This window comes from Apis cerana, linkage group LG12 (genome assembly GCF_029169275.1).
Source record: "Apis cerana isolate GH-2021 linkage group LG12, AcerK_1.0, whole genome shotgun sequence".
In the NCBI taxonomy this organism is placed as follows: Eukaryota; Metazoa; Arthropoda; class Insecta; order Hymenoptera; family Apidae; genus Apis; species Apis cerana.
The window spans coordinates 5,749,882-5,766,872 of NC_083863.1; the positions used below are offsets into that span (position 1 = coordinate 5,749,882).

The 16,991-nt window shown below is 36.9% G+C and overlaps 3 protein-coding genes across 19 annotated transcripts in view; 1 reads left to right on the plus strand and 2 right to left on the minus strand.

Moving 5' to 3' along the window:
• Positions 1–4,696, minus strand: part of LOC107995510 (disks large homolog 4) — a 394,817-nt gene extending 390,121 nt beyond the window's left edge. For all 15 annotated transcript variants that reach the window (XM_017053066.3, XM_062082707.1, XM_062082704.1 and 12 more), the window contains exon 1: positions 2,798–4,696. The gene's annotated coding sequence lies outside the window, so the exon portion shown is untranslated. The remainder of the gene's footprint in view (positions 1–2,797) is intronic.
• A 6,082-nt stretch (positions 4,697–10,778) lies between these two features.
• LOC107995511 (elongation of very long chain fatty acids protein 1-like) lies at positions 10,779–12,530 on the plus strand. Its single transcript, XM_017053077.3, has 4 exons — positions 10,779–11,119; positions 11,195–11,466; positions 11,559–11,861; positions 11,930–12,530. Exons 1-4 carry the CDS (start codon positions 11,074–11,076, stop codon positions 12,095–12,097), a joined length of 789 nt encoding a protein of 262 aa, XP_016908566.1. The 5' UTR covers positions 10,779–11,073; the 3' UTR covers positions 12,098–12,530.
• A 9-nt stretch (positions 12,531–12,539) lies between these two features.
• LOC133667033 (disks large 1 tumor suppressor protein-like) overlaps positions 12,540–16,991 on the minus strand; it is a 132,607-nt gene continuing 128,155 nt past the window's right edge. For 2 of the 3 annotated variants that reach the window (XM_062082715.1, XM_062082714.1), the window contains exon 4: positions 12,540–13,122. In XM_062082715.1, coding sequence (XP_061938699.1) covers positions 13,115–13,122 — 8 coding nt within the window. In that variant the 3' untranslated portion in view covers positions 12,540–13,114. The remainder of the gene's footprint in view (positions 13,123–16,991) is intronic. The other variant, XM_062082716.1, reaches the window with a different exon arrangement.

Sequence of the window (16,991 nt, forward strand, 5' to 3'; positions counted from 1 at the left end):
GGATACGATCGCGACTCTCTCTCTCTCTCTTTCTTTTCTTTACTCTTTTATTCGAATTATATGTTCCCTGCTAGAGACGAAATTTCGCTCGAACGCCAACAAACGCGAGTTACAGCAAGCATTTTCCTTTTGTTAAAGGCATCGGGGCGATAACGACACTTGTTGCCACTGGAAAAGTTTAGGCGCGTTGCTTTTCATCCTAGTCCTAGTTTTTATTTCTGTTTAAACACGCGAGTTGAAATGGAATTTGATCCGGATGATCGATTCGGCCATAAGTTGATACTTTTATAATTTATTTTCGATCGTGAATTAATGCAATGAAATTCTTTTCTTTCTTCTTGACAGAATTGAACGAATAATTGTTTAGCTAATACAGCAACCTATACTTTCGATCCTCGTCACTTTTCTCAGAATAACTGCGTGGAACAAGACGGAACAGCCATTCCACCCTACGCGCCACTCATTTCTCACCACCGCCCTGTATAACATCTGCCCCCAACTTTGCACAAACTCGCACTCCACCCTCGCCTCGTGTGCTCCCCCTTCCTCCTCCTCTTCCTCTTCCCTTCTATTTTTTTATCGCGCAATTTATTTCGGTTGATCGTTCTTCCGAGAGCCGTGCCCATAAAAGTAGTAACAAGTCGGCCCGTTTCGAACGATCGAAATGGATGATTGTTACGGGACACCTGGGTGAAGAGGAAGGAAATGCCTCCCCTCCAATGAGGGGATCTCTCGCCTGGATCCAGCCGAAAAGTAACGCATTACCGCATCGAATCGACGCTTTTTCGAGCTTTTCTCTGTGCACCACCGGCAACGATTCTCACACGTTTCGTTTACAGGCGAGGGAGAGGGGGGAGAGGAAGATTTCATCGGTATTTCAAGGGGAATTCGGAGGGGAAGGGGTTTGGTAACGAGCAATCCCGACGATTGAATCTCGACGTCTCGTTCGACAGATCGTGACGTGAATCAAAGGGTGGCTTTTGACGGAGGATGCAACAGGAAACACTCGTAACTACGAGCGTGCTTCATAAATATTTCAACCGGCGCCTCTTCCACGTATTACCGATTCCGTGTGACTTCCGCTAATTTAATGAAATACGTTCCGGAATATGGATATGACATATTCAAAAGTTTCAACAGGTTAAATGCAGTTCAAGCACTTTTTAATTCCGCCAGTTTGGCGAATTTCTCGCGCCGAGAAATTCCAGGGTCCTTTGATTTTAAATCTGTCACACGCTTCTCTTCTTTTTCTCGTGAATAAACGTGTTGTTTATCAAGATTGGAAAAGTAGTATATTTTCCGTTCACCGAGTATCAAATATTGGAGAAATCCTGTGTATCTTATGCGGATCTTTATGCATTTATGGGAAACGTGAAAGTAGAAAAATCAACAGAACGTTTAACATTGACGTAACAGAGCAAATCTTTGCTTACTCATTATATTTATGTCATATTTAAACGTGAATTCACAGTAAACATCCATAGTTTAATGGAAAACGTGTCAACCAAATCTTTACTCGAGTATCATTTCCATTATGTTATGAAAAGAACTTCTATTGGATCAGAAGGGATCGACAAGGCTGAAAATACGAAAGATCCTTGGAGCCGAGCCTTGATCCTCGCGCAAGGAAATCGGTCGAAACGGCGAAGCGGTTCATTTTCATTATCCGACACACGACATTGTCCCGATTCTTCTCGCAGGAAATGAAAGCCGTTGCTCACCTCGCGTTGAAAAGGGGACGCGCGGACACGAATTGTGTTAAAGGGCAGAGCGAGAATTATTCGAGCTGAGGAGACGAGGAGCATCGAGCACATCGTGTTTCTCTTAGAATCTTTGATAAGTTTAGCTACAAATTTCGATAAAATTCGTCGTCAGAAATGAAAGGGGAACAAGCTTTGGGGACTTGTCTCCTGTTATTTTACATTCTAGTGAAATATTAACGAATTCTTCATCGTTAATATTTTATCGTTCTTCTCGGTCGGAAATTAAGCTTCGTGTTTGTCTCGTGTGCGCCTTTCTTTGAGATCTATGTACCATCCCTGGCAAAGGGAAAACGTTAACAAATATTAATATCAAAATTCTGTATATATTCAACTATAAGGGATCGAAGAGCGTCGGTGTATTGATTTTTGATAAACATTAAACGAAAAGTTTACGAATGGGAAATTTTCAAAAGTATCGTTTCTCTTGTACGAAATCCACCAAATCCCTTTCCATCATCAACGAGTTTGTCTCGCTGTTTCGTCGACGATCCGAATAATGTTTATTCGTTAAAAATTGGCCATTGAAAACAGAGAATCAATACCTTCTTTGGTCAAATGGAGAGAGACAGAACAAAAAAATATGGTAGGAATGTAACGAATGTAGTAGCAGTTCAGTAACGAATGACCGTTTTTCCATGTTCCATTGGAAAAATCCATGGAGTACAACCTATTCTAACAATTGAGAGACTGAAAATAAAAAAAAAGGTAGGGGGAGAGGAAACGAGAGGATCGTTTCCACTTTCTCTCATTTAGTGGCAACGCGAACGCGCCACCATACGATCACATTTGTTCCCCATTCGGTCGTGGTAATGGGCGTGGAAAAACCATTTTTCGTTTCCACGAGTGCCAGCAATTCCAGTACTCTAGAAGGGTCGAGACAACACCTAACAACCGTTCCCTTTGTGCCCGTGCGAGCTTAAAAAAAAAAGAAAGACTGTACATACGTATATATATATATAAAAGAAAAAAAGGAAGGATAAAAATGAAGGATCCTCCTCCTGTATTTTCTCCGGCGAGCCAGAGTGTTACTTTACCTTCTTTGAAGTCCGTGGAGATTCATCAAGCGGGAAACAGAGGCGAACAAAACGACCGATCGCCTCTTCCTTCGAACATTATTATCCCAAGATCGTGGACGAGAACGGAACTCGAGCGTCGGTCACTTTTTTCACTTCTTTCAGCTTCTCGCGAAGGAGAGGCTTTTTGAATATAGAGAACGAAACGAAACAAAACGAAAGAAAGAAAGAAAGAAAGAATTGAAATTCATACAACGATATTACGTCGACGTCGATCCCCGTGAATTAATCCATGCTCTCGGAGCTTCACGGTCGATCGTTCACGGATGAACGCGTCTTTTCCACATCGGGAACGATGCACGGTGAAACACGATGCGAAAATATGGCGTGTGAACGAATCTCCAAATGCGCCGCGTATAATCGCACCCTTGTTAATCCAGATTAGAGAGCGTGGCTCCTCGCCTCGACGGCGGGCATACTGCAACACATCCTTCGAAAATTCACCACTGAGTGCCACATCCGTGGGGAGCTTGTTCACGAGTCACACTGGTCACGTAAACAGATGTTACAGCTGGATGTAAATGTTTTCCCCCTCTCTCTTTCTCTCTCTGTACGAACGTGAGACCGTGGTGTTCGACGAGGAAAAATCTCGCGGTTCACGATATGAAATTAACATCGACGAACGTGTTAGCGTATCCGAATGTACAATCCGGGACAAAAAGAACTTCTCGCGAAGATTAATCGCGTTTTGTGATTAGATCGGTCTCGTGCAAAGGGTCCCACTCTGTTTGATATTCATTCCATTTTTTCCTTTTTTTCTATTTTTCTTTCGTCACGTTCGCAGACTCGCGTAATTGGCATCGATGAATTTATCGTGTTTGAACCGAACGAAACGAGGCGTTTTTTAACTAACTTTTCCCGTGTGCGAAAAAAAAGGCTTCCAATTTCACCGGGAGAGGCGGTCGGCACACTTTAAACTTAAAAAAATGGAAAAGTTTGAAAGGAGTGTCGAAGAAGAAGCAGGCGCAAGTACAAGTTATGAAATTTCATAGAGGTAAAGGGAAAAGACTTGTGCAACGTTCAATTTGTATAATGTATTCAAAATACAGGCGTGCAAAAGTGTGCACAAGTCGCGAATCTGCAATTATAATTTTTCGGATTAAGCCATGCTACACTTTCGGTCACACGAAACGCCTACGCTTATTCACCCGGCCTCGCGCACGCGAGACATGCACACACCTTTGGAGGATAATCTCCGATGCATGGGAAAAAAATTTCCACGAAACTTTCTCGAGTCGAAAAACCTGTATCGTGCGGAGGTATTTCACATTATTGGTTTATTATTGCACACAAATCACAGAAGAGACCAAAATAAAAGAAGCAAAAATTCGTCACATTTCCCCAACCGAAACAACCGAAGGAACGATATCTCTCATCCCAAGACTATACATAGTATTTCACTTTTCTTCCTTTCTCTCCTTTATCTTTTTTCCTCTCCCCTCACTCACAACTACGATCTATCGAATCTCTTCGTTACTCAAACATCGCGTGCGTGTTTCGTTATCACACTGTAACCAACGCATTCATTTTCCAAAGCACTATGTATCAAGATCGGCCGGACACCGGGCGGAGGCACTTGATCACAGATCACTATCCCGGAGAGTTCGAACGTGGGGTTTCGCGCGATATCCTTTGTGATGCACAGAGCGAGGGAGGAATGGAGAATAAAGAAAAGAAAAAAACGGGAAGGAGAAAAAAGTAAAAAACGGAGGAGGGTGGAGAAGAGAAGAGAAGAGAAGAGAAGAGAACGGTAAGGGAGCACGATACGGTAACAAGTGGAAAAACTGAACGGCTAGATCTGACGGTCGTTGTGGCGCGCGGCGAGCCACTGACTGCCTCCACCAATTCCACGCCTTTCCCTGCCCTCCCACCCTCCCTGCGCCGCCACCTACGCCGATCACCCTTGCACACCCTCTTCGCGCTGTCCTCGACAACCCCAGGCGCAAACGCCACGACGATCCCCGTACCACCGTGCTGCTATCCTCCCTCTCTCCCCTCGAACCGTGTCCTCTCTTTCCTTCTTCCCTTATCTGCCTCCTACATTCTTTCTTTCTGTTCCATAATGCTTTCCGTGTTATTTCATTCTTTGCATCGCTGTTCACTGAATTTTGCGCTACTATTATCCGCTCTCTTTAAGTTTAGTTTGTTTCTAGTTTGTTCGTTCTCTTTTCTTCTCCTTTTTTCCCCCTTATTTCTTTCTTTCTTTCTTTCCTTTTTGATTCTCTCGTATTTTTTCCTGCGTTTTTAAATATCCTTCTCTTTGTTTCGAGAGAAGGATAGAAACAGAGAGAAAAGTTTGTCTATTTTTCGTTCCTTTTATTTTGATACTTTTAAAATTTGATTTTCTTCTTTTTCAATATCCACGCATCAAATTTTTTTCTCCTCGTCTTTTGGAGAATCATCTGTTTCGGCTACTTTTTATTTTATCGATTGCCTCCGCACTTTTCGTCGCATCCCCTCCACGATTTCAACGGTACATTTCCCTCCGTCAGATCTCATCCCCCTTCCCCTTCTATTCTAGTCGATTTTTGTTTTCCAATCTCTCTCTCTCTCTCGTTTCTCCGCTTGTATTCGCGACAGGATGGAATTGACATTCTGATACAAACCTCTCGGAGCAATGGAGCGTGTAATTGATAGGTTTACTCGGTGGACGTCACGGTACCTTTCAATTATTTAATTAAGAAGCCAAGCGTCGTATTTTGAATTGTAGATATTTCTCTCGTTTCGAAACAGCGGGGAGAGGGGATGGAACGGAACGATGGAATGGCGCGAAACGGCGGTAAATTAAAAAAATAGCGGCGTCTGGCGAAATTCCTCTGACTCCGCGGCTTTTTCCGGCTTGAACCGTTTGTTCCACTTGTTCGTTACTTTCGACAAGCGGAGCCCTGGGATTACCATCGATCCAAATCGTTTTTGGGAAATCGTTTTCGAAATCAATTCGGCCTCCACTCCTCCCTTTTCTTTATTTTCGCTAACTGATTCTTGTCTGTTTCGATTTGCGCCAACGCCGTACATTTCCCTTCTTTCGCGATTGAAAGATAAATTGGATTAAAAATCATCGGGATTCGCATCTGCAAAATTTAATAATCACACAGATTCGATGACATCGTTACAATTTCGTTACAAGATTAAATATCCAAAAAGATATGTCTCGCCACAAACTTCTTGTCGATGTTCCACTGTTGCCAACTTTAAAAAAGTTAAAATTAAAACTTGGAAAGCAATTTTCTCAATTCGTTTCTCGTTTCAAGGAAACTCAATTACGATCTATTTGCATAAGATCCACGAGGGATCCGTCGATCATTCCGACAGTCATCGATAATTGTTATGGTAATTTCCCATTTCGTACATCCTATTCGCCGAAACGGAACGGCGAGGGGGGAGCCCCCGCTATTTTCATTTTTATTGACTCAACCTCCGCCGCATTACATTTAAATCGACGCAGTGTTCTGCGTCAGCTGCTTTTATAATCGTTTCGCGTTATCTTCGATTACTGTCTGCCCCGATCCACGGTATATTGGAATATAACGAAACGGGCCGATATTAAATGCCGAAACGAAGCAAGAGAGCAACCCTCTAATTTCAACCCCCGCACGATCTTTCCTTAAATAGAGGTATTCCAAGAATTCGTTGAGATCCCTTTGCGTCGTGGAAAGGAAAGGAAAGGAAAAATAATAAAAAGGGAGAGAATTTACGCGGTCTAATTTTCCGCTGTTGTTCCCTATCGTTCCTTATATTTTTTTCCCTCGAAGCGTGAACAACAGGATAGAGTCTTCCGCGTTCGGATAATCGAGCTTGGAAATGCAAACGGAATGAAGTTGTAATGGATAAGTAAGATCATGTTGCGGATGATATTAATTTGTGATAACACAGATTGTAGATAAGTATAATTGGGGGAAAGGATAAATTTGAATAATGAAATAAAGAATTATTCGATTTCGAATGGTACAACGTGGAATTTTTTAATATCTTTGTAATTCGCTTAATGAAATATCAAACATAAAAGTCAAATATTGTACTGCACACTTTTCTTACTTACGTGGATACGAAATTCCAACAATTTATCGCCACAATTAATTCGACCATTGAATATAAGTATTTTAAGAAATGCATTTTCATCTACTGTATCGCGTAGCCACATTTTGTTATCGATTTCACAATTATTAAATAAATAATCGATTTTTCTTCTACATATCGTTTACTTGGAATTGAAACGATCGACTCACATAACCGAAGAAATTTTCCTATCGAGTTCGTTTCGAGAAATCAGAAAAATCATAATCTCTGTTGAGAAAATGATTGGCTCAGGTCCGTGGGTACGCCACCACCCAAAGGACTCGCAAAAGTGGATCCAAGATCCTCTTTCGCGGTCCCCCTGTGCGGAAAATATTGTCTCGCGAATTAAAAATCTCAAATTTTTTTCATAAAATCTATCCTTATTGAAGGAATAGAAAAAATTTGAAAATTTCGTAATTTGTCCATTATATAAAATTCTTAAAATTTGTCAAGGGGAAAGATCGACCAATTCTGTACCGATCTGAATAATCGACTGTCAAAATTATTCTTCTTGCGTTCGAACAAATGTCACGTATTAAATATTCTTACCGCGTTTAAGCCGACCTCCGGAAAAGCCACCATGCTGGATTTACATCATATTAACCGTAGAATCATTTCATATGTCGTCGAGCAATACGGTAATTCTAAAACGAATTTTACTTCAATTGCATCTGCGACTGGAATTCCACCTTTTTCTTCGAGCACCTTCTTTTTTCTGTCACGTGCAAGCCTCCTCCTTATTTCGCCTTCGTTCGTTCTTCGTTTAAATTAAGTTTTCTATTTTTTCTCTTTCTCACTCTTTCTCTCTCTCTTCTTTGCCTCTTCTTTCGTTTCATTTTCGAACGATTATTTCAAACACGATATTTCCTTCGTTGTTATTTTATAATAATTTTCAAAACAACAATCCTAACAATACCGAAATCAATATCTGTTTTCCATTTTATATCCATGGCTACAAGCCAAATCTAATAAATATCTATAAAACTATTAAAACTTAACTGCAAAACTTTATAACTTTGTAATTAGCGAAACGAGTCGCGTGTAAACTGAATTGTATTTATACTTTCGTAAGAACAAGAAACAAATAAGATTAAAACGAATTGGACATAAAACTCCGATAATCCTTTAAAATGTGCATCGTTTATCATACGATAATTCGAAATAAGTTTTGCATTATCGAGCAAGATTCAATGGTAAATTTCAAATAAAAAAAATTTGAGTTCACCAAACTAGGCCAATAATTATCATTGTAAAATTCGATTGACCCTGTGTCTACAATATTCTCTTTTTAGTTACAATGTCAATTCTACTTGGTGATTTCTCTATTAATGATTTGCATAATCGAATACACGACATGCATAGCACACGCACACACACACACACACACGAGCAAATCGGAGAATTTATTTCACATCCGTCGAAACTCGACGCCTCGTAAATCAACAGACAATCGAAAGGAAAATCAGATCAGACTTGCCAGGGACGAAACGGAAGGAAGGAAATGGCGAAACGTCGGCAGAAACGAAGTGTCAACAACGGAGGAACGAAACGATCCTTTGTTTTTTCGCACGTCGATACATTTTCTTCCCATTCCCTTCCTCCTTTCTCTCTCCAACGTCCGCAACTCGGTGTAAATTACGTTTCCGCGACCTATTGGTGTTTTCGCCGCGAATGGAAGCTCCGACCAAGGGTTTCCAAACGTAGACGCGCGGAGGGTAATAAAATAAATTGCAGCACTTAGCAGAGAGGCTCCAGGCCCGGTTAATGCTCGCCGCCGCCCCCCTTCTCCAACCCCGACGCATCCCCTCCCCAGTGAACCAAGCCCAGTTTACCACTCCGCCCTCGCCAGTTTCCCGCCGACTAAACTACCTCGATTAGCGATGCTTAATACGTCCCTCGGCCAACTTGATGGGCCTCGAAACAGGTCGGCCATCCTAAACTGCACGATTACCACTTCATCGTCCGCTTCATCCCTTGGAATTCTCTTCAACTTTCCATCTTCCAAGATCTGTTGGGCAACTTCTTTCGCGGCTCTTATATATATACCTCAATTCTCCATTTACGAGGTTCGAGTTTGGATATTGGTGGTGGATTATAGAAAGTTCTTTCACAGTTAGAAAGATCAAAGATCGGGGCAAGCTGGTTACCACCGTCGAATTCGGGATTCGATATTAATCTGCTCGTGTTTGAATATCGAAAATTCGGTGGAGTCAAGAAACTTGGGAAGGGAGTAGAATCGTACTTGCGTCTGTGCGAGTGTCTCGAACACGGATATCGAACGTTCGAATCAAATGAATCAATGTATCTTAATTTTATGATTTTAATAAGATAAATTGTGGAGTAATAAATATAAATATGTAATGATAATGAGGAATAAGTATAAATGTATTTTTATATCGTTTAATTGCGAAGATAGTGATACAAAATATATATGAAATAAAAATGTTGACATGTTTTCATAAAGATTTCATCATTTCTTTCGTTCAATATTTCTGTTCCCAAGCATTGCAGCTCATTTCATTAATAGTATTATTCCCTGATTAAATGAATCGCGATGTTCGCGAAAGATTTGAATTTTCGTTTCGAAAAAAAAAAAAAGAAAGAAAGAAAGAAAAAGGCTCAACGGTAACTCCATGATATTTATCTGCGTTGATCCTCGAATGAAATAGAATCAAGTCATAGCCGCAACCAACTTTTTTCATTAACGTTTCGAGAGTTTCTTCGATTTTAAAAAGTGGTCCTCGCGGTATCGGAAGAATAAGTCCAATAGGTATCAATTCCCTCTTGATCGTTTTTTTCGATCAAAGCCACCTCAATCAGCGATACTTAATATATTCTCCAGAGAAATTCGCGAGCTCAAAAGTTCTGACTTTTCGATTATATCTTTGCTGAAGTTTCTCACTTGCTATCGAGTTTTCAACGTAGCATTCGAACATAACTCATTTACATTGTTAAATAACTCGTCGAAATATAAAATGTGTTTTAATTAAATTAAATAAAGAGAAATAAACAAAAAAATATTATATTAATATTTTATATAACAAATATAACAAATAAAAGTAATTATGAATTCAAAAACTATTTCAATAAGTAGGATAAATTCTTTTGCTTAAGAGGTTGTTCGTGTCGAACAATAGTTTGAATAAAAATTTGATTAAAATATCAGAATATGTATTATAATTTATTAGTATATTCAACAAGATTATTATTATATTCGTATATATAATCAAAGAGGGATTAACATATAAAAAGCAAAAGTTAAGATAGAAATATTTTATGAAATGTAATAGTTTTCAGTGTTTCTATTTCTTAGTTGTCAAATGTGAATATATTAATTTAGTAATTTATAAATAATTTAGTGTAAAAAAAAACATTGAAATTATACATTTAAATCTGAATATCTTATTGCAGTGAAATTCCAATAAGCGATTACATAAATTAAAAAGTATATACTCTTGGAAAAAATATATACTCTAGAATTTATTATATAATTGCATAATTTATCAACCTAGAAATAATGAATTCTATTTTTTGCATTTATTTACATCTTCCCTTATTTCTTTTCATTTTTTTTAAACGTGGAAAATTTTATATCGTAATATTATATAAATATGTTTATAAATATGTTTCTATTATTGTTTATTATTATATCCTGGAATACTCTTATGTTTTTGACTATTCTTCTCTTTCATTCGATCTTTGAAAATAAAAAACATTAATTAACATACATTTATTTCTATATAATTTTTACGAAATTAATATTTACAGATTAATAAATTATTTATAAATTCATAAAAGAACATCACCATATTTTTACATTATTTATGCGAAAATAATCGATACTTCTATTGCTTAACCTTATGACCTAATTAAAATTTACATACATTAAATTAATTTGCATACCACAATATATGTATATAAGCATTATACATTTCAAGGTAAGTATATATGACAAATTTTCAATACACGCATATTGTTCACATTTATAAATACCTCTCATCGACCATTGTTGGGCAGTCAATTTCATACATCAATCAAGTGCAGTATTTATATACGCGATGACATTAAAAATTAAATCGATAAATAATTAATAAAAATAAAAACAATTAATCAAATATCAATATTCTCGTTTAAATACAAATGGTGTATCTTAGATAATCGAAACGAAAAAAATATCGAAAATGAAACTCATAGAGATATACAATTACTATTGGAACGAGAAATCTGGTGAGTATCTTAAATCCCTCTCAAAAGTTTCAATTTCACTTACTTTCCTTTTCTTCTTTTTTTTTTTTTTTTTAGATACAAGAACAAATAATTTACCATTAATGGGATCACCCATCATTATTCCTGCCATTATATTATCATACTTGTACTTTGTCCTAAAATATGGTCCACAATTTATGAAAAATCGAAAGCCGTACAACCTGAAAACTTTCATTCAATGGTACAACATCTTTCAAATCATCGCCAACGCGTATCTGGTGCAACAAAACATAAGTGCAGGTTGGTTCTCCGAGATAAGCGTGTACTGCGAATTGCCAGATTATTCGTATAAGCCTGGTCCAATGAAGGTAAGATATATTCTTCTCGCTCTTCGTCATTATTACCGAATCGAATACACGATACAATTATATTCATTTAAATTCGTAATTCCCTTGCGAAGATAGCTTATACAATGTGGTTAACGACAATGTTGAAATTGATCGATCTCGTGGAGACGGTGGTGTTCGTGTTGAGAAAGAAACAGGAACAAATATCATTTTTGCACGTGTACCATCACGTGTCCACGATCCTTTTAATATGGTTCATGACGAAATATTATGCTGTTAGCATGACCTCGTTCGGTATTTTGATAAATTGTACCGTACACGTGATCATGTACACGTATTATTATTTGACCACGCTTGGGCCGAATATGCAAAAAATGATGTCTTCGTATAAACCAATAATAACGTCGGTGCAAATGGTGAGTGTAAACTTGGCGAGTTTAATAATTGAAATCTGATTATAAGCATTTTTCTCTTATTGCATTAGGTCCAATTTGTTATTTGTACACTGTATGCGTTACAAACATATTCTCCATCCTGCCCTGTACCGAAAGCGCCAGTTAACGCCGCAATCTTTCAAATGATCATGAATTTCTTACTTTTCTTCAATTTTTATCGGCAGAACTACATAAAATCGATTCAAAAGAAACATTGAATCGCGTTGAACGAATATTTTCAACAATTAGACAGGAATATACGGTGAAATATTCCACCGTAAGTGTGGAATTATCAATAAAGTTTAGATATGTATCGTATTTATCGATAATATGCGTGTAAGATAAGAAATATTTGTAATAATAAAAAATAAGAGAAATGTTAAAGTTATTTCGAAATTCAAGGAATCGTAAGTACCATAAGATACGTTACCAAAATAAATTATTTTATGCACAAGTGATGATTATTCAAAGATATTAAAACGATAAAAAAGAAATTGTATAAGCGCCAATATTAATACGAACTAAAATAAAATGTACCTGTTTTGATTTAATAAAAATAAATTATATGTTAATCTTTGATATATTAATTTGATAAATTAACATATCAAAGATCTTTAAACGATTGAAATATACAAAATGTAACCTATAAAATCTCCCTCCTTTTTTTATTATGATAATCATAATTTATTCTTATATTATTATATATTTTTTACAATCCATTGTTACAATCGTTTTTCTTATTGTTGAAACTATATTGTATTTATTCTTACTATATATATATATTATTAGTAATACTATGAAAAAACTTTTGTTTATACGAATGTTCTATTATTGGAACGATTTATATATTTTCTTAGTTATATTCTTAAAAAGAGATTGTATTTGGGACTATATCCAATAACAGAAAATTTTCTTTCCGAATTTTAATAATACAGAATTTTAAATTGAAATATTTTTTAACTCCATTCTTTTTCAACATCTTATTAAAAATGTTCAGATCATGAAAATGTTTAAATTCAAAAATTCATATTTGAAAAAGAATAAATTCCTTTTTATCGCTCTAATAATATAGCTCTAAACCGAACAATTTTTCGTTTCAAATATTTTTCTTGAAAATTATTTAAGTAACTCGCTTTTGGTCATTCTGTATATAATATTTAATATCTACTTACCTAAAAGTAATTCTAAAAGTTTCCATAGAAGAGAAAAGGTACTAGGCTAGAGTTGTGGAGTGGTCACTTACCTGAAACATAAAAATATATAATATATTATATTATAAAAAATATCTTAAGTTTGAATAAATTTTTATTGAGAAAATTATTCTTCTGTAAAATGATCCCATCCCGCTTTATTTTTAATCGTAGTTTCCAATAAAAAAAAAAAAAAGAAATAATAATAATTATATTCAACAAGATCGTGTTTCAATGTGTAACTAGAAGAGATTAAATTCCTCTATATATCTTTGCAAGATTGAGTTTCAAAGTACATCTCTTGGAGATAAAGTTTCGGTATAACTCAAAAGAAATTGTGTTTAACGTTATAATAGTGATTAAAAGTTTACTTTATAAATAAAAAGGTCTATAAATATAATACAAAATGAAATACGTACGAAAGATAAAGATTATACGAGTAACAATTTAATTTTTTTTTTTTCTTTATTCGATGTGTTCAGTTGAAGGAAAAAAATTTTGCATATATGCAAATTTATATATTTTTTTTTCCAAGAAAAATGACAAGTTCAATTTCCTGTATTTAAAAAAATATAGAATATTCGTGTGAAAAAAAAATAGCGATAGAACATATACCCGGAAGCATGTTTTTCGCTCAATATCAGTACGATGGATATGATTCAGATCTCGTCGTTTAAAAATTTAAAAAGAGAAAAGAAACGTTCCGTTCTTTTAATCCGTAGTTTTATTTTTTAAATACGGAGGAATCGTTTTTCGCAAAAATGCCAGAGATTTAATGAAAAACGGAGAATATTCGTTAATTTCGTCGATTGGGGACAGGAAAACTTTCCCGAATTCTAATTAGGGCGCAGAGGATCGAAAGTTTCTGTCCTGCTTTTCAATAGCGATTGGCATGTCACCACGAGAATGTTAAGCTCCGACCAGGGATTATGGGATTGCGAATTAGTTGCCGAACTTAAGAGCTCGTGCTACGGTCTTGTATAGGCGAACTTGCACCTCGCGGAAGGGAAAATAAAATAACAAATTTCTATCGACCAAATATTAACCTAATCTCCTTATCTCCATCATCTCGTTTGGCAGAAAGTATTGGATCCAATCAACGATAACCATTTTCTCTCAGCCGGCAAATAGTTGTTGTCCAAATTCGTCTCATCTCAATATCGTTCCTTCTTCCACGATCGATATCTTGATCGATATCGATCGACGATTACCAAAAAAAGGAAACGTCTCTGAAGTATTTCGCTTCACGTGCCATTAGACCAAGAAGAATCCTAATTCCACTTCCCTCTTTCACGGAAAAGTGGCTCGCTAGAAAAGTGCACGATCCCCATTAAACGGAATGATAAAAGTCGAGAACCAATCTTCACCTTTCGACTCTTTCAACCTTCGGCTCGAAAACATAATTTAATTACACGTGTCGCGATTTCTGGAGCTGTTTCGCGGCAAAATTTATCTCACTCAGAAATTTAAGAAACGTTTGTTAAACCTTCCATTTTCAAAATCCTTTCATCCCCGCGACTTTGTATCTTCGAAACTTTTCAACTTGGCAGTGAAACAATCGAGAACGGTTAAATCACGGGGCACAACTTTTTCAATAACACACGTTGAATGCATGAAAATGCGTTCAGATTGAATTGGAACCAGCCCCCTCTCCCGCATTTCCGTGACACGGTCGAGGATGCGCGCACGGTTTATCTGTTCGAATAGTTTACGCGACGCTAGAAATTGGAACAGAAACGAGTAATCTCGGTTGTAGTCGTCGGGAGAATGCAAATATCAATTTTGCAACGGGCCTGTGGAAAATGCAATGGAGAATGGTAAAAGACCGGAGAAGGGGAGGGGAGGGAAAGGGAAGGAATGGTGGTTGAGGGCGATGCAGAACCGGTACAATTGAGACATCGACATAAGCGTTTTAAACAAGTATGCCCGCATCGCTTTTGTTCCCCCGCGAGCTGTTATATCGTCACTTTACACTACCTCCGCCGCTGCCATTGTTCTTCCTATGAAACGCCGGTTGACATACTTGCCTGCGCCGACGGTTCCCTCTTGAACAATGTAAAATAGCAAACTAATGTGTATCTACGCTCGCGTTGAAGGAAACCCTCGCCATGCGCCGCGTGTCGTTCAATTTCGTTTTTGTTAATCGTGATTCCTTTGCATTTCGTCTCCTCGTTTTCGGCAATATATACATTCGAACGTGAACGAACACATTGTTGTTGGGGCTGGCGGATCGATCGATAGAGATAATTTTTTTATTCCCCCTTTCTTCTCTGAAACATCTTAATCTTTTGATTAAGAGACAAATATTCTATCGGCATCCTTCGAATTCTTCATTAAATGGGATAAAATCTAACGATCCAGAGAGATATATAATTTAATGATATTATAACTTGGATATTTATGCAACTCGAGTAACGAAATTATCGCAAGTGCGATCAGTCTCTCGATCGTTATCCTAGAGAAATGAAACAAAGGGGAGAAAACCAAGAGAGGAAAAAAGGAAAGACTTTTACAATCGCATTTTTCCAAGAATTATTCGTCACCGCGATGTGCAAATGATTCGAGTTAAACGGCAATAGCGTCGATAGAAACATGGGAGGACAATAAACATGAAGGTAACCGGTTGGAGGGGGCCAGGAGGGGATGCACAATCGCTTAAGAAACAAAGAACGAGAAAGTTTCCGCCGGTGTCTGATACAAGGGTATATTTTTCTTTCGGAGAGGGAGGAAGTGGCACGCGATAAGACGTGGAATTACCTCAATGTAGCAAGGGCCGGAGGCATTGTTACGAGACGTCATACTCAACGGGAGAACTCGATTACTCCTGTTCCGCGAGTTGTCTTGATGAAATATAGCTGTTCGCGCTTTTATGGTAATAATAAGAGAGCCGATTCCCATCCCCTCCCGTGTAGAAAAACTTTCGTAAACGTTGATTTAGAAGAAAAGAGGGACGAATCGAGTCGAAGAAAAGGAGGTAAAGAAGTTAGGAAGCAAGTTTAAATGTAAAAGTTACAGACTGATGTTGTATTCTTAACGAGGATACAGTGCGTCTTGTAAAATAATTATTTATGTGAAGGTAATGATATCAGATTGGACGAGAAGTTTTGTCTTTCTGTTTCTCTTTCGTTATTAAAATCTCTCGTCGCGGTTCATCGTCTTTCACGATGATTTTAGATGTTAAACTAATTATGAAATAAAATGATGTACAAACATTTTTAAAATGTGTACATCTTGTATATCTTCAATAGTTTTTGATAGTCAAGGGATTAAAAATCTTTTCTTTCTAAGAAATGAAAGATGGAATTGAGATTAAAAATAAAATAAAATACAACATGATGGAATTTAAAAGTTTCCGTGGAAAGTTTGTAATTTAACTCGAAATTTCATGGCAAAATTAAACAGAATCTAAATAGCTTCTGATGCCTAATTGCTGTTCGGCATGTCCGGCAGTTAGCTAAAACTTGCGCACGTTCCAACGGAGTTTAATATGTTCTAAGAGTATACTCTCACGGTATAATTTGCATTTTCGTCCGTTCAAATTAGCTGAAAAGTCGGAAGTTCGGTCGAATTCTCCTAGTCAATGAATTTTGCTAGAGCATCGAAGAGTTTTCTTTTTTTTTTCTTTTTTTTGAAAAGCTTTTGAAAAGCTTTATATCGCGGCTGATTGATCAAAACGATCCAAATTCATGCGATGAATTTCGTTAAAATAGAATTTTCGTTATCGAGAACATTCGTATCGACGGAACAAAAGAACCAATTAACGCCAATTCGAAAGAAAAAATCTATTATTTTGAATCTTCGGATTGTATAGTTTTTCATTGCAAAAATTTTACCACGAAGAAAAAGAACACAGCCTATGAATCGTACTTACTCTAATATAAAATTAAAAGAAACAGATATGATATAAATAAACTTTGTTATT